Below are 18,624 nucleotides of genomic sequence, written 5' to 3'. Positions count from 1 at the left end.
ATATGTTTAACATTTGAAGGGTACATACTTCCAATTTGGATGATGTATGACAGCACAGAGGGAATGGAGCTGAGAGATCTTTTACAGATCTTTATACGAATACAAACAGATCATATCGATATCGGCAATAATCGTTTATCGGCCATAACACAGATTAATTATATCAGACTAGCCCTTACCCGTTCAAAGATATGAGCTCCAAAATGATGTGCAGTGTGCACACAGTATATGAGGGATGGAAAGTAACTTTAACTGGTTGGAGCATCAATGTAAGAAACCCGTTTCGTTTAATGGCTACAGAGATACTGTTCCCCCCCCCCCCCCCAGCCCGCCCGCCCACCCGCCTGCACACACACCCGCCTGCCTGCACGCACACACACACACACACACACACACAGAGCTGGTTAAACATTTTGCCCCAAGCTAGATGCAGAATAGATGTGCCTCATGCTAGATGCAGAATAGATAGTAGATACAGCATAAAAATGCTAATATACAGCATACGATTTGTGAAAGTGACAAACGGCCTTCACAGTTATGTCAGGTGTGTTCATATGCTGATGGTGATGCGATTTCAGATCAATTGCTCCAGCCACCGAGGAGAAACGCTGGGACAGACAGACAGACAGACAGACAGACAGACAGACAGACAGACAGACAGACAGACAGACAGACATTTGCAAAATTATAGTATAGATATCGGTATCGTCCAGAATTTTTATATCGCACACCACTTGACAACAATGAGAGGGAGACAATACCATTACTAAGATATTCAGAATATAAAAATGTTTTATATTGCTAATAAAGTGAATATTTTGGAAATATAAACTGAACTGAATTGGACCAATGCATGATTGCCAATTTTAGCTAGGTAATAATCAATTTATGTTTAAATGTATTACACAATAAATATTCAACTTAAGCTTGACATGAAGTAGTGTAAGTGATTTTCTTTGGTTAAAATAATTTATATCAACCTTTTAACAAAACAATGTTTTGTTTTTAACCAAACAACTATCACTTATCCTACCTTAAAATAAATATATAAATATTACAAATCAAATCGCAATCTCAATATTGGTTAGAAAAATCACAATTAGATATTTTCTCAAAATCGTTCAGCCCTAATTCCAATAAGGTTTTACTGTTTTGCAGAAATGTATATTTTGCCCATGCTGTGACCTTTGACCTTGACCCTCAGGTTCAGAGCATCTACCAGAACAGGAGGCTGATAACATTCTACCATGAAGAGAAGGACAGACCAGAAGACTTTGATACAGTCATGATCAAAGCCCTGATGCCAGGTACAATATAGAACAATAATTAATATTATATTTAATTCCGGGAGGAGAACAACACTGTGGGCTACAGCACATTTAGTGCAAGAACCAACACTCAAACAGGGCCTGGACATACCACTCCCTGGGGTAGGGGGAAGACACACACACACGCACGCACACGCACGCACACGCACGCACGCACGCACGCACGCACACACACACACACACACACACACACACACACACACACACACACACACACACACACACACACACAATTAATTCTACCCCTGATAGAAGAGCCGATGGCAGCCATATTTGATTTGGCCATTGTGCCATTTGTGCCACTATAGCGGACAAGCCTCTGTTATTATTCATGTCTAGGGACCCTCGAACTCCCCTCACACCAAATTGCGAACGGGACTATAGGCCCGGTCTGGAAGTAATTCTGACCATCCATTTCATGAAGGGAAACTCTTAAACATATGAAAAAAAAAAAAAGGAAAAAAACAATGTCACATTTTGTTCTATCTAATTGTGGGTCCTGCACTAATTATGATTGATGTAACTCTGTGTGTGTGTGTGTGTGTGTGTGTGTGTGTGTGTGTGTGTGTGTGTGTGTGTGTGTGTGTGTGTGTGTGTGTTACAGCCAGTAAGCACTGTGCATCAGGTAATGCCTTCCCTTACAGTAAGGAGCTGTATCTAGCGCTGATATGGAACAGAGTGGACTTTGCCAGTAGTCAGCTCTTCAATGATGACATCGACTGGACGGTGAGAACGCGCACACATATTGTCTCCTGTTTTGTTTTCTGGTTTACTTTTTAAAAACAGTTAGATAACCTGTCCTTGTTTTTTGTGTCCAACAGGATGAAGCTCTGAAGGACTGTATAACGTTCGCACTGCTCAATGACAAGACACACTTTGTACGTCTGTTCATTGAGAAGAAGTTCAACCTGACTTATGGCTTCCTGGAGAAACTCTACAGCAGAGTGAATGATGACACGCTGCTCTACAAGCTGCTACTGCAGCGCCTGAAGGAGAGACTGGAAACCTCAGACTCTCTGAAAGAGATCAGCCTGTTGGAGGTGAGTTATGTTCAGACAAATATATTATAATCCTTGATCAGTGGTTCTGAGGAGATGACCTTCACTCATTACTTAATGTTGTAATGTTGGTGGTGGGGAATTAAACTGACAGCATGTACTTATTGTAATATATAGCTAATTTATTGGTGAATAATATAATCTTGATAATTATATTGTTTTTTTTTTGTTTGTTTTTCTTTTCTGTGACAGTATTGTCTTATTTCCTTTTTGCCCGTTCTCTGTCTCTCCAGGTGTCAGATGTCTTGAAAAAGTTCATGGGTGAAGAGAAGCCGTTCTACTCCACTGCTCTGGGTCTAGAAGACTTCGCCTCTGACAAGAAGGCTCTGGAGGTATTCTTCTGAACATATAATACTGTTATGTTGTTTCATTCACCGACTCTCTAAGCATGAACAGTAGTGTCCCTGTTATGGGGTTAAATACTCAGTGAACATAGCAGATCTACAAGACCAACGTGCAGTGTTGTGATGTGTTGTGAGCTGGTACTGTAGATTGACTATTTTCTGTGAAGATATTAAGTGGAGAGGGAAATAATCAGGGGACCCGAGTAATGACCCCTGGGGAACTCTGGTAATAGGGTTTAAGAGGTTAACACACCGGGTGCCCAGGATTATTCAACAATGAATCGGCAGTTGCCATGGAAACCTGCTATTTTAGCTTGTTTTGAAGGGCTGGCAAAAAGGTTATCTGAGTAAATGTAATCCGAGTATGTCCTGTTTATTTTCACAATAGTATTTTCTTTCACTCAGGACAGAATAATGACATTCGCAATCCTCCATTGGTCATTTAATGCCCATCTCCCATTTCCTCTTCATAGTTCTGTTCTTCTCTCCTCAGCGTGCCAAAGAGCTGCTGAAAGGAGACTGTTCATACAGGAACCAGCTCTGTGAATCCCCCTGGACTCATCTCTTTATCTGGGCTGTCCTACAGAACCACGATGACTGGGCTGACATCTTCTGGGAGATGGTAAAACACCTGATTCTCAGAGATTTTTTTTTTCTTTTTTACATGCACGTGTGTTCCACCCGGGATTCGAACCCGGCTATGTTACTTCCTCAGTGAATCATGGCGGCCGATGCTAACATTATCTGAACCTGTAAACCTTTCACTTAGTACATACAGAACAATTACCTGCAACAATTGGTTCAAAGCATAAAATAGCAAAAAGCTCCAATCACACAAAGATTTGGAGACCCAAATGTAGAAACTCTGTGGCCCCTGAAATTCTTGCATGCGTGCTCGTTCTGCATGCGCTCGCGGGCGTCATCTTTGTGAAATAGAGCCCGGCGTTTACTCTCGGAGCGATTGTGTTTGTGTCTCCACTCTCCACCGTGGCGCGATCCCCGCTGACCCAAGTGAGAAAGCGCGTGGCAACCGCTGTCCATCTGCAGGGCGCTCACTGTCTCTCTCTCTGCCGCTCCATACATGTCAGCAGCAGCATGTGTTTGTGTAGAAGGGGACAGAGGGGAGGGCAGCTGCACACACTGCGCTGAAAATTCTCTGTGCGATGGTGTACTGACCACTCCCGCAACTTGCAATTTGACCCTGTGTCTTTCTGTCCATCTGTCCCTCTGTCTCTCTGTCCATCTTCCAGGCAGAGGAGCCAGTGCTGAATGCGCTGAGTGCCTGTAAGATTCTTAAAGAGATGTCAAAGTCAAAGTTGGAAATTCAGGCAGACACCAAACTTTCCATGGAAAAGCTGACACAGAGGTTTGAGGACAGGGCACATGGTGAGACCTTGAATAAATCATCACACTCTGTTTGATAATTTTTAGGTTATAGCTCCTATGGATACTATGTAAACTTTGTAAACATTCTATTCTACAACATGTACATATATGTTACATACAGTAATATTAATATATTGTCATTCTAATTATTTTCAATAAATAAATGGTATTTCTTTATAATGATTTTCATCTCAGGTATATTGGACTCATGTTACCAGAATGATGAGAGTCACTCCTTCCAGCTGCTCAACAGAAAGTCTCCAGTATGGGGCATGAACTGCTTCCAGATGGGCATAGCTGTTGAATCACACAGCTTCTTCAAACATGATGGATTAGAGGTCGGTTCATCTCCACTTTAATGACTGAAGCACACCACCTACGTAGATGCACTGTGGCGTGACTGTTTAGTTAACAACACTGTAGAGCTCCAGAGCCTGATGTTAGATAGGAGAGTGTGGAGGACAGCGATTCAGGAGTCCTGAGTTGGTGTTGGCCAGACCACACTCTCGCATCGCATCGCATCGCATAAAATTAATATTAAAAATAAAGTATGAAACGTGAAAATAGTGGAGGTACTTCAAACTTCAACTTCAAAGAACTTTATTTTCCTTTCTGAACTTTGTGCAGTGGTTGAGATAACATACATTCACAGTAGATAGTCAACGTGAATCTGCCCTCCATCCCCTCAGTAACCGCATATCTGACCAAACATCTCCAAAAAGTTAGCTACACCCACAGCCATAACACCAGAGGGAGCGCACACAATGATCTGATAACACAAACCCATGGGTAAATTCTCCTTCTACAACACTGCCACCCAGGTGTGGAATTCCTTGACTACCTCCCTTAAAACATGTAGCTCGCTGGCATCCTTCAAAACTGCCCTGAAAACTTCTCCCATAGACAGGCGAGACTATGTACAGTATCCTGTACATAGTGTTTTTATAACTGCAATATTATTGAATGTTTTCTTTGCTTGCTATTTAATATGTCCATGAATTAAATACCAAGGACTTCCAACATAAAACTTGACTGTAAAAGGTCTTATTTGGGATGTTCCTTTTAGACAGGGTGTTTAACTGTACTTGTACTGTACTACATTTCAATTATATTGACTATACTTGTACTGTTCTCCATTTTTGTCTATTAAAATAATCAATCAATTCGGAAAGGAAGACTGACGGACAGAGAAGTAAAAAAAACAAAAAAACAAAAAAAACAACAACTAAATGCTGAAAGTAGAGAATCAGACTGGATTCTAGGTTATTTATGTGGCCTCCTAGCAGCAGGCCTGATTAGAACCACACACACACACACACACACACACACACACACACACACACACACACACACACACACACACACACACACACACACACACACACACACACACACACACACACACCCTACAGAAACAGCTAAAATAGACTGTTTTTTGCTTCTCAGGCCACGCTGTCTCAGGCTTGGTGGGGTGACATGAAGAAGGACACAGCAGTGTGGAAAGTCCTTCTTGGCCTTTTCTGCTTTCCACTGTGCTTCACCAACCTCATCTCCTACAGGTTAGCACCCTGCCTCACATGTCTAACACAATAATACTTGTTGTTCCATATTATACGTGCGTGTTTATGATGATGCTGCCCCTTGCAGGGAAGATGAAAAGGAGGAGTCAAAGCCGTTCAAAGTATCAAGATGGCCTATGTTCTGGAGAGCTCCCATAACCTCCTTTGTGGGAAATGCAGTGATGTACTTCCCCTTCCTCTTCCTGTTTGCCTACGTGCTGCTGGTGGACTTTAAGCCTAGTGGGCCGTCCATCAGTGAATACCTGCTGTACTTCTGGGTGTTCACCTTCATATGTCAGGAGATCTATGAGGTGAGTGGAAGGAGGATCTCTCTCTCTCTCTCTCTCTCTCTCTCTCTCTCTCTCTCTCTCTCTCTCTCTCTCTCTCTCTTATTGCATCCTGTTTAATTCACACTCCCACTCATCCAATAACTACAGTACCTACTGTACATACAATTGTGTCATTAATGGCATAGCATGTAATTTGCCCTGTTTACACATCAAAACATACCAAAAAGGTTTTCTTCTTCACTTTTTTTTTTTTTTTACATCTAATTGCTGTATTTTGGTGTTTTCATTTTTATTTTAGTAGGCATGGGTCTTTTGAGCACTTCTAAGTTCCAACCAAAAAAAAACAAGTTTTAGCTAATAAGCTTTTTATTTAGTACTTTCCTTTTTATCCACACTGTATAGGACGATGTAAGTTAAATAATTTCACTGCCTGAAACGTTGCCACAGCTGTAATGTAAAGCAGCCTATGTGGTTACATGACGTGACACCTATAATATATTTGCTTTGAGGGTGGGTGGACGCAACATTCGTTACATCCAAACTGGGCATAAACACTGTTCAGGGGTCTGCCATGAAAATAGTCACATCAGAAAAAAAAAATTGCAGACACATATGGGGCACTACAGCATTGTTTAACACTTCAAATGTTCATAACTCAGTGACTGTATCTGACAGTGCTCTGAAAGTTGCTGGTAGGAACAGTTCTGCACACAATAATGCAGGTGTGAATACGAACATCTGAGGGGTTCCGAGAGTCATGTGACATTCAGCTGTAGTCTATTAGTTTGATTGATGTGTTTATGAACTTTCAGGCTTTCTTAATGCGCTGCATGACTTTACGCCAGAGGATGAAGCTGTACTGGAAGGATGTCTGGAACTATTATGACCTCACTGCCATCATTCTGTTCATTATTGGTCTCATTAGCAGGTTGGTACAAATTAATCATTATTAGTACTTCAAGCAAGGTCAGAAAACAACAACAACCAACAGTAAACATTGTGTGGGTGACTTGGCGTAATCGTCATTAATGGAGCTGAAGTGTTCATTAGACTCCAACACCATGCAATCATATTGTTGCAACATTACAACATTAACATTAATACATAATCAAGGATACGTTCATTCATTCATTCATGCATTCATTCATTCATTAGTTCATTCGTTCATTAGTTCATTTGTTCATTCGTTCATTCGTTCATTCATTCGTTAATTTGTTCATTCATTCATTCAAGGATAAGTTACTAATATACTCTGCCTGTGCAGATATCCATGCATGGCTGGTTGTTGTCGGTTATACAGAACCCACTGACTGAGCATTTGTGTGAGTGTGAGTGTGTGTTTGTGATGTGTGGGCCGAACTGTAACCCACGGGATCCTGCTCGTTACTTACGATAAGCAGGTAATAATAAGCAGTACAACAAAAATATAACAAAAGCATAGGAATAGGAATAGCAATCTAGAAAAAACAATAACATAGGTAGACTATGCACCTAATCAGTAAAAAAAAAAAACTTTTCTAAAACCTAAAAATGCTATCTAACTTGTATGGTCATTGGAAGGGAGAGTGTTACATTAGTGATATGGGTTTAGGTGGAGTTTGAAGAGGTGAGTCTTCAGTCTGTGGCGGAAGCTAGGGAGTGAGTCAGTCTGTTTTTCTAAGTGCAACAGGGAGTTTATTCCACAGTTTGGTGGCCAGGAGGGCAAATTGTCTAGGATGAGTGGAGGCACGCCATCTCAGTTGACCTTGATCCACGTGAGACAATTGCCTCCTGTGTGAACTGTGCATATAAATAAGATAGGGCAGGTGTAATAAACCCTTGTTATTATACATCTATTGCTTTATGAATTCAATTGCACCTGTCAGCTTTGATTCCAATGTCTAATACTTAATTTATATATTTAAAGACACATTTTTCTTTTTGACTAAAACTATTAAATACAAAACTTGGACTAAAACCTTTTTGTGGGTTTGTCAACTAAAACTTGACTAAAACCTTTTGAGTTCTAGTCAACTAAAACTAGAGGATATAAAAGGATATAAATTTCATGAAAAAGATTACGATTAAATCTAAAATGCCAGCCAAAAACAACACTGTTAGGAAGGCACAGGGAAAGACTAAACTGGGAAAACTAAGGGATCTAAATACTCATGGACTATAAATACTCGGATTACATTAACTAGGAATACACAAGAACAAGGATTAACCCAGGGGTGTAGTTGTCCCGATTTAAAATGAAGCAAACACGGAACTGAAAGTTCCTATGATTGGCCGCTAGTTGCGCTGTTCTGCCACCAGAAGCAACATGTTCTCCATAGGATTCCATTCATTTCCCCCAAACTTTACATTTGATTTTCTTACCTTAATAAACATTGTCATAAATACTTGATGGTTATGGTCCTGTAGAGTAGGAAACAGCGAGACCAGAGACGTGGGTTGTCGAGGTAGTTTTACTTGTTTCTCTCCACATAAAGTACACACATACAAACACGATAATCCTTGGAGGTGGAGAGGGGGGAACTGGCCAGTGCTGTGCGTACAGGCACCGGGAGCTGGCGCAGGAAAAGGGGTGTGAAAAGGAACGAGGGATCAGCTGATCCCAGCACAGCCAACATCTTCTCCATTAAATCCGACGGTTTGCCGTCGCCGAGGCCATTTAGGGACAGCAGGCGGTCCGCTTTCTCCAACTCCGACAGTTCATAAAGGAATGTCTTTAGTGCCTCGTACTTGTCGGCTGCTGGTGGAGCCTCCAACAGCATCATAGCGCGCGCCGTCGTCGAGGCATCTAACGCTGCCACCACATGGAAGTATTTTGTCACATCTTGCGTTATTCCTCTCAGCTGGAATTGGGCTTCGATGTGTTGAAACCACGGCCGTGGGTTGTGTTGCCAAAAGTTGGGCAGCTTGACTGTTGCAGCGTAGATGTTGTTAGCATTCACGTTAGCTGCGTCGTTAGCACCGTCCGGTGCGAGGGCTCCAGGAGCGTTACCGTCGGCAACGTCGTTGTTAGACATAGTTCGTATTCACAGGTCACCAATGTAGAGTAGGAAACAGCGAGACCAGAGATGTGGGTTGTCGAGGTAGTTTTACTTGTTTCTCTCCACATAAAGTACACTGTGTAATATGTTGCTAACAGCCAAACGTAAACAACATGCATAACCCGGAAACGGAAACCGGAGACCAAACTAACCCTCCGCTCTTAAAGGCACAGTAGCTCTTTGGTGAATGTCTCTCACAGTCTGTATATGTGGGTCACCACAGTCCAATTTATTTTATATTTGATGTTAAAGCAAGGTATGCTGTAGGAAGGGCATGTGATCAAAGGCTTGTGATGATTCTTCTTCGTGTGCTTTATTGTCAGCAAGCTCAAGACAATGTCCCATGTATCCCTGCGGTTGCACGTGACCGTTGGCAGCCAATAGCATTCCTTGGGTACCATTTAAACAATGATGGCGTCACCCATACAGCGGCCAAAAAAGCTTAATTTGAGCAGAATAGAAACCAATGGCTTTCCACTGTCCATATATATATATTTTTTTTTTACAGTCTATGGATTAACCACAACACTTCGGCGACTGACAAGGAACTGAACACTACAGGGGCATATATATATATATATATATATATATATATATATATATATATATATATATATTATATTATATATATATATACGTTGTGTTATATGTTACAGTAATTCCAGGGAGGTGAGACAAGGCAGGAAACACCAAACAAGGCAGATAGGAAACACTAGGAACAATGCTTCGAAACAAGATACAGAACACCAAGGCAACACACTATAGAGAACTAGATGACCAACACAGAACAGGAATACAAGTAAAAGTACAAGTAGCGTAAACCCTGTTTTATTTATTCCTAAGACTCACTCCGCTACTCGCTAGGGGAGAGCGCCCTCTGGCGTGAACACATGAGCATTACCTTTACACTTACTGACAAATCTTGTGGGTCTTGTGCTGGAAACAGGCAAGGTTATGACGCTCGCTAGCTCTTATAGAAACAGCACTAGCCAAGTGAGCTAAGATAGTGCGAGGCGCCTTCGTGTTATAGAGAAAATTATAATCTCAAGCTAAATTTACGATTCCACTGTAGTGTCGTCCAAGTCTACGATCAAAAGTGCCTTGTGGCCAGGGATATGAATCCCATCCTTGGTGAGACTATTTTGGCTATACGACCAGAATTATATGGACTGAGATGTAATGCATGGTAGCAAGAGATGCTAAATGGAACTGAAGAATGACCAGCCCCCTAACAAGGAATATGAACGGAGGGTGGGACCTCCGCCTGTCAGGTGCCATCCGTTTCTGGCCAATCAAAATCTGTCGGGAAGTATATAAATGTAATATGTCTGTGTTCATGCCAGAGGGCGCTCTCCCATAGTGAGTCACGGAGTCTTAGAAATAAAACGTATTTTGGTTTGACTTCCATCAGGCTTTGCTCCCATTCACTGTGAACGGTTAAAATACGCAGAGCATGATTGTAGCACCGACCAATGGCTTGTGGAGCATTTCCATATATCTGTCAGGTTTGATATCTGAAGCTGTCACTGACTGGAAATCATGCAGTATGAACTGGGTTATAACCGAGAGCCGGTTTGATTGGGTAAACAAGTTATTAAAACCTTTATTACAGATTGTATGTCTGTCAGTTTGTCTGGGTAGATGAATATCCATGTACTGTAGGTAGATCTTTATTGATCCCTGTGATTGGTATCATTGTTGATATTTCACTGTTACATGGTCAGCACACATGGACCACAGAAGTGACACTGCCATCCACTCGACCACATACGTAGACATATGCCTATAATGCCTACATTAACACCATGATTGAAGTAAATAGAGAGCTATGAGAAATGCCGGAACAATGATGATAATCTTCAAATCATAAAAATTGGAGTTTAGTTCAAATGTATTTTTTATTTATTTGTTTTTTCTGTGTGCTTCAGGATGTTTGAGTGGTCATATGATTTTGGACGATGTGTCCTGTGTATCGACTACATGGTCTTCACACTCCGTCTCATTCACATCTTCGCTGTTCACAAACGGATGGGACCAAAAATCATCATTGTTGGCAAGATGGTAAGATATAAGACACATGTTAACGTTCTTTTATCACGCTGTGAGGGTCACATTGGTCACTGATATTATAATGAACTCTAGCCTTGTTTGTGACCTCTCGCTTTGCTCTAGCTCCAGAGCTAGAGTGGAGGGAGAGGTCACAGACAGTCTAAATAAACATTAAATGTCTTGTTTCAGATGAAAGATGTTGCCTTCTTCCTCATCTTCCTAGCGGTGTGGATAGTGGCATATGGAGTAGCCACTCAGGGGCTGCTGTATGACTACGATCCCTACCTAGATCGTATCTTACGTCGAGTGTTCTACAGACCTTACCTCTACATCTATGGAGATATGAATCTTGAGGAAATAGATGGTGTGTGTGTGTGTGTGTGTGTGTGTGTGTGTGTGTGTGTGTGTGTGTGTGTGTGTGTGTGTGTGTGTACGTACGTATGCTGCACTACATTTTACCAAAGCTTTATAGCAACGGTTACTGTCACATTATAGAGATTTAACTTGATAACTACAACATTGTTGTTTTAATCATATATTGTATACATCACTTACAATACCTTAAAATGCTATCGCCCAGTAACTTATGTGTCTTATGTGTAACTATAATATTACTACTACTACTACGGGTAATAATAATAATAATAATAATGCTGTGATTTTAATCAAAGTGAAATTACCTTGGGACATGGCCAACAACTGCACTTCCAACGAGACAGAGATAGAGGGCGGTGCTGAGCCATGCAGGAACGAGTACTGGCTGAGTAATTGTCTAGTGATCATTCTGCTGGTGGTTTTCCTGCTGGTCACCATCATACTGCTCATCAACCTGCTCATCGCCATGCTCACGTAGGTACCCTGTTGTATCTGTTAGCCACCCGGAAATGTTGTGTATGGATCCCCAGCATTTAGAAACTGCGGATGCTAACCTGCATAATTATACTGAGCAATTTTCATAATTACCTTTAACCTACATAATGACCTATATGGACAGTATTTCAGCAATAGTCTAGGATATTTTCCATACTAATCAGTCTTAAAAGCATTTGGCCCAGATGAAGCCCAGGGCACGCTCTAATGATTTAGCTTGTGCGCCCAAGCCGGCAACCTTCACGGTCACTATATCATCCAATTTCAATATGACTGCCACCTAAAAACAGTTATACTTATGGCCATAACCTTTGAATAGATGAGCTACAAATTCAAAATTGGTGTCTATATATTATTTTGGACCATTCCAATCACATAATAGCTCATCCTCGACGTGAGTGATGAAATGTCATTAAAATACATTTTGTTTCAAAGAGACCGTCCTGACCTACCGCGAGCGACAACGCGGCATGCCGCTTCGTTGTCCACCCCTCCTTCTTTCGCTCGCAGAATCACTATTTGAGCGAAGTCTCGTAGCGATCTCCCTCCCCCCAAACACTTTTTATTATTATTTATTATTTGATTCAGGCACGTCACAACGCAATGGCCAATGCTCCATATGAGAACAGTTTTTTGTGCGACAACATCGCCGTTGAAACGCTCGCTCGCGGGTCGTGCGGATGAGCTTTAAGAATGCTTGTCGGGTGGGATTGAGTGTGTCTGGAACCGAATTTGCATATTTACAAAATGGTGGCTTTGTGAAAACTTTTGGCAAATTTGGTGTAATTTTTTTAAGCATTACATTTTGGGGTTGCATTGAAGTGTTTTACCGTTTTAGCGTTTTACCAATATGACCACTATCGCCCTAAACATAATTATTCAACATACATTTTCACCCAGATTTACAGTAAAGTTGCAGAAGCGATGAGTGTGTTACACATATATCTTTACTGAAATAATAGAACAATGGAGCTGAGCACATTCCGAATCCTATTGATACAGATAATAGCCATTGGAGTATATAGAACGCTTGTTCTTTTATCCTCCGTGCCATAACAAGCATTCTTTCTTTCCACGGCTGAGCCTGTCTGATCAGATGAGTGGTGGCGCGGGTGTGTACAGTAGCAGCAGCTCAAATAACGCTAGTCTCAAATCTTGAGAGCACATAAACGCACATAAACAACGTGTCATGTTGCAACACACTGTGAGCTCAAGTTCCCTCAGCCCTATGTTCCCTCAATGTTAACCACTATGCCTAACCCTAACCCTAACCCTAACCTTAACCTCAGTGAGGGAACATAGGGTCGAGGGAACATAGGCAAGACCCTGTGAGCTTGGAGGTCAGCTATTTTCAGTACTTTATACTACACTAAACTCAGCAAGTGAATACTGGAGATGTGGCGTATAATTTAAGATCCAATCAACCCTGAATATTATTTTATAGTTTGTTGTTTTGTCCCTTCAACCCTCAATGCAGCAACACCTTCGAAGATGTGCAGGAGAAGAGCGACCACTACTGGAAGCTCCAGTGGTACGAACTCATTGTAGAGTACCAGGCCCGTCCTCATTTGGCTCCTCCTTTCATCATCCTCTCCCACCTTCATCTCTTCATCTCTTTTTTAAAGATGAAATTACACAGGGAGCTTCCCAGCACAAACAGACATCAAATTGGATCAGTTGGTCAGTATTTTGATATGGATCAAATAAAACAGAATAAAGGCCCATTCCCACTGGGCCAGATAAACAGATAAAATATATATATATATATCTTTCTACATTCAAGTGGATGGTAAGGTACAGATACAAAATATCTGTGACAAATATGTTTCATCCACTTGAATGGAGAAAGATATTTTGTATCTGTAAGATAATATGTATCTGTAAAATATATAAGATAATATGTAAGATATTTTATCTGGCCCAGTGGGAATGGGCCTTAAAACACATTTATATTTAGGAAAAGGTTGTGTGGTTTGATCACTGGGTGATCAAATTGCTAACTGTCTTATTGCATGAACGAATGAACGAATGAACGAATGAACAAATGAATGAATGAATTCATCATGCACATGTTGCACAATGATGCGCAGATTATGCAAAGTTCCTGAGGATTCTTTCATAAAAAAATATCTCTTTTGTACAACACTGTCTGTGTAACTGTGGTTTTAATACAGCATCTACAAAACATTACATTGATTATTAATTGATCACTTGATTAACTCATGTAATGCCGCATGACGACCTATGTGACTTGTAGCCAACGGTCCAGGACGACTTTGATGTCTTTTTAGTTTTGACGCTGGATGGCACTGTTCGCTAGCTTATGGGTCACCAATTATTTCCGGGGTACCCGGAAGGTCATCTGACACGTTGATGACATCACCCGAAACAAAAACAGCTTTTCCGTTTTTTTGGGAATTAAACAGAAAAATAGATATAATGAATGTGTATGGGAGAGGGGCTGGGCGCAAGCTGGACATGGAAGCGGCTGTCTTTGGAGTGCCGTTGTGAGTGGACAGGGATTATTTTCTCCAGGACACCCGTGTGCATCTTTTGTGGGATGCCGCAAGAAAATTGGAGGGACACAGAATATTATATGATTTAGTAATTTTGGAGGTTACTGAAAAACTCTCAGAAAGTGGGACAGCGGAACCAGGCTGACTCACCAGGGCTCAAAGCTTGTGTATGTCATTAGAATGCTTTATTCTTCATGCAAAATCTATTTCAATGGTGCCAAACATCAAATAATACTGTATACTGTATGTATGTGCCCAACATTTATCAGCACATAAAAAATAAATAAAAAAGTGACAAATATGCCAACGATCTATTTTTGGGATGCATATTGTAGCATCCCAATTAATATCTGGCCATTCAGTTGATGCATTTAGAGCTGAATTAGTCGTCATCACGTTAAAGTTACTGTTATCTATTATGGTGTTAATATGGGCGTGGATGAGCTACATGAGGCAAAACACCTAGGAAAGAGGGAGTCCCTGTGACCTATCAGGCAAAAATTTGCAACAACCACAATACGCAAAGAATAAATGAAGTCTGTACGCACTGCTTGGTGAATGGACACGTCAGTTTTTTGCGTACAGAATAAACACCAGATTTAGTCACTTCATTTGCAAGTTATTTACAGCCAGATTAATTCATTTTTTCTTTTTTGTAATTGTTGACATTGTAGGGCCAACCTCAGCTCACAGCTGCTGAGATACTGTGTCCGTTCTGTTCATGGTGCGTGATAACAATTTAACCATTTTCCCCCAAGGGTGGCGGGAGGAGTTGAAGAGAGTATCTGAGGAGGAGAGGGCGAAACGATTTAAGGAATGGGAGACGGAGCAGAAGCAGAACTTCCTCACAGACCAGACAGAGAGAAGCAGTGACTCGGAGAGGATCAAGCAGATTTCTGACAAGTAAGATGATAATGACCAAAGGTGGACACTAATGAAGTGCATTTACTCTAGTGTACAGTACTTTAATTGAGTATTTGTATTTTTGGATGACTGTCAGTGCACTGCAAGACAAATACTGTGCTTTTGACTCCACTACATTTCTAGGAAAGGAAAAAATACGCTTGCAGTGTATTAGTACAGTACAACTTAGCACTTAAGTCTAGGTCTGTTTAAAATAAAAACTTTTAGATCTACAAGCTCACTTGATGTGCTGTGAGCATATATATCAATATTTCTCTATTATTGATACGTGTTGAAAAGCTTTTAATTGCCAGAATTTCAATACACAATGGACTGATATTAAAACAAATTTACTTTGTAATTTGTACTTTTGAACATTTTTTATTACTTTAGCTAAAGTACTAAAGTACTCTTGTAGGTGTATGACCAGGAGTAAACCACTCAAATGTGTTGTGTTGTGTCAAACTGTGTGTGTGTGTGTGTGTGTGTGTGTGTGTGTGTGTGTGTGTGTGTGTGTGTGTGTGTGTGTGTGTGTGTGTGTGTGTGTGTGTGCGTGTGTGTGTGTGTGTGTGTGTGTGTTTACAGAGTGCACATCGTGCTGAAACAGATGACAGAAACCTTTGACCAGAAGATTCAGCAGATGACTGACAGGTGAGATGATAATGACGTCATGTCAATCACTACATTCATCACACTCAACAATGTGGTGATGTGTTAAAGTGACTTCAGCTCATAACACTACATCGTTGCAGTTGAGGTAAAAAATAGCAGATCTACAAGCTGAGTTGTGAGCTTGTAGCTATGCTATTTTCAAATAGCCAAAGTACATATAGGGCTGAAGTGGTTAATGTATGTTTTGTAATTGTAGCTAGTAACCAAAGCTTTAAAATAATAGCAGAGTTAAAGGACAATATTTACCTTTTGAGATGTAATGGAGTAGAAGTGTGTGTGTGTGTGTGTGTGTGTGTGTGTGTGTGTGTGTGTGTGTGTGTGTGTGTGTGCGTGCGTGCGTGCGTGCGTGCGTGCGTGCGTGCGTGCGTGCGTGCGTGTGTGTGCGCACGTGCGCATGCGTGTGTGTGGGCGTGCACATCAGCCCAACAGTATGATACATTGCACTGTTTAATCATCTAGTGAGACAGTTTGTTGTATTATTGTGTTCATTATTTTGTGTGTAATTGCATTTACTTTGTAATCAGTCAGTCAGTCAGTCAGTCAGTCAGTCAGTCAGTCAGTCAATCAATACATATCTGTGTGTTTTGTCAGAGTGGACAGAATGGAGAAGCAACAACAGAATCAGCTGAAACAACTGACTGAACAACTGAAGGAAAACAAAGCTTCTTTGGAGACCAAGGTAACGTCCAGATGTTTATTTAAATCTCTTCCATCCTCAGAGTCTGTTCTACAGATAAACATCAATGTTTGATCTGTGATGACTCATCATTTTCTAATGTGATGACTCCTCAACAGTTTACTACACATGTTTGGTCTACATTCTGTCAAAGAGTTTTATCATTTAAATGTTGATATTCATGCCTGTATTCATGCTATTTTTACCGTTTGTGTCCACTAGGTGGAGAATGCTCTCAGTCAGATCTTGCACACTTTGGCCGAAGCACCCTGGACCAAACCCTCATCCTGAACACCCTGAACACCTTTAAAGACCCAGTGAAATGGAAATAAGTTTTTCACACTTTTAGAGCTTATCCGTGGTAATCATATGGGCAATCCTAACACTATATGCCAAAAAAAAAAATAGAAAATAAACAAATGGGGCACGGTGGCGCAGTCAGTAGTGCTGTCGCCTCACAGCTAGAAGGTCCTGGGTTCGATTCCCGCCAGGGGACACTGTGGGTGCTGGGGGCGTGTTCCCTCCTCCGCGTCATCAGTGCCCACACCCTAGGTGGGGTTGGCAAAAGGGCCTTTCTGTGTGGAGTTTGCATGTTCTCCCCGTGTCTCCTAGGGTAGATACCCTCACAAAAACATGCAGTAATCCTGGTCTCTATAAAGCCTCCCCCTGGCCAGCCGGGGCGCCTGATGGAGGGGAATGGAACTGGTTGGAATAACGTGTTCCTTCCACGCGCTACGTCCAACCGGGGAAGCTCCCCCTGTCAGGTGATAAGAAGCGGCTTGCTCACTCCTCATGCATTGAAGGAAGCATGAGCTCAGTTTGGGGCCCTCCCCAGGTTGGCAGAGGGAGAGTAGAGCCCAGGATCACAGCTTAGGCAATTGGCACCGGGTGAAAAAATGGGTTACAAAAATCGTGGGATAAAAAAAAATTTAAGAAAAAAAAAAAAAAAAAAAAAATTGTGTATATTTACAGTATATCAAAGGTCCCTAAATAGGCCATTCTTAATTACTTCCTGTGAACAGAAATTCAAAAAGTGATGACATAGACAGGTCTGCTTGCATATAAATGAACCTTTGATTACATTCACCTGTTTGTTTCCCATTGCTGGCTCCCATTACTCAGATTTTTAAATCCGATCGCCTGAAGGGCTGGTCGCCTCGGATTGGTTCAGAAACACACAGGCTTCCTTTTCAAACTGAAACTTCAAAATAAAATACCCCAAATAGTCATTTCATTGGGTCTTTAAACCCCTGTAAAAATGGTAAATGGTGCGTTTATATAGCGCCTTTATCCAAGGCGCTTTACAGAGATAATACTGCCTAAGCTAAGCTAATACGTCTTGTCTGCTCCACGCCAGCATATCACTTACGTTTGACATTTTATAGATTAATATTCATCCATTACTTCCATCAGCAGTGTTGTTTAAAAGACACCCGCAGGTCTTCTAGTCTTGTAAATACAACAATAAAAATATAATCAGACAGGGTTGAATCTCCAGTGCAAAGATAGAGCCAGTGGAATGTGTCTTCTTTTCACCCAACATCAGTACAAAGCAGAGAAAAAATTTATCCATTGTCTCGAAGACGAAAACGAAAGTAAACAACGGTGTGTGCTTGAAAACATGGCTGTGTATTTTATTTTGAAAAGAAACGTTGCCTTGAGCTTTAATCTTTAAAACAATCATATTTTGAAAAGAAAAAAGATCTGTGAAGCTTATTTTTAGAAGAGCTGAATAATTTGTAAAACATGATGTTTTCATAATTTTTTTTTTGTTTGGAGATTTTATCTTGTTATTTTGGAGAAATATTATATCTGAGGGCTTTTATTTTAGAAAACTGTGCATGAGCTTTTATTTTTGGTGATTGTTAAAATGTAGGGTTTGAATGATTTTTTTATTATACATCTAGAGATCACGCCCGCTTTGTGGGCGCTCAC

General features: G+C 41.1%; 1 protein-coding gene across 1 annotated transcript in view; it reads left to right on the top strand.

Moving 5' to 3' along the window:
* Positions 1-16,980, top strand: part of LOC308288936 (transient receptor potential cation channel subfamily M member 5-like) — a gene marked incomplete at both ends in the record, with an annotated part of 39,387 nt that extends 22,407 nt beyond the window's left edge. The window contains 18 exons of the mRNA XM_080730410.1: positions 1,205-1,307; positions 1,954-2,054; positions 2,150-2,368; positions 2,620-2,718; positions 3,224-3,352; positions 3,667-3,741; positions 3,981-4,116; positions 4,312-4,454; positions 5,563-5,675; positions 5,764-5,986; positions 6,778-6,893; positions 10,932-11,064; positions 11,242-11,416; positions 11,724-11,901; positions 13,400-13,602; positions 15,197-15,341; positions 16,605-16,692; positions 16,912-16,980. Of these exons, the coding sequence (XP_080586536.1) occupies positions 1,205-1,307; positions 1,954-2,054; positions 2,150-2,368; positions 2,620-2,718; positions 3,224-3,352; positions 3,667-3,741; positions 3,981-4,116; positions 4,312-4,454; positions 5,563-5,675; positions 5,764-5,986; positions 6,778-6,893; positions 10,932-11,064; positions 11,242-11,416; positions 11,724-11,901; positions 13,400-13,602; positions 15,197-15,341; positions 16,605-16,692; positions 16,912-16,980 (2,448 nt within the window). The remainder of the gene's footprint in view (positions 1-1,204; positions 1,308-1,953; positions 2,055-2,149; positions 2,369-2,619; positions 2,719-3,223; positions 3,353-3,666; positions 3,742-3,980; positions 4,117-4,311; positions 4,455-5,562; positions 5,676-5,763; positions 5,987-6,777; positions 6,894-10,931; positions 11,065-11,241; positions 11,417-11,723; positions 11,902-13,399; positions 13,603-15,196; positions 15,342-16,604; positions 16,693-16,911) is intronic.
* Positions 16,981-18,624: the final 1,644 nt, after the last annotated feature.

The sequence above is a fragment of the Nannobrachium achirus genome (assembly GCF_963921795.1).
Source record: "Nannobrachium achirus genome assembly, chromosome: 7".
Lineage (NCBI taxonomy): Eukaryota > Metazoa > Chordata > Actinopteri > Myctophiformes > Myctophidae > Nannobrachium > Nannobrachium achirus.
Note: the sequence above shows the minus strand (reverse complement) of the source record. Positions and strands in the feature narration are given on the sequence as shown.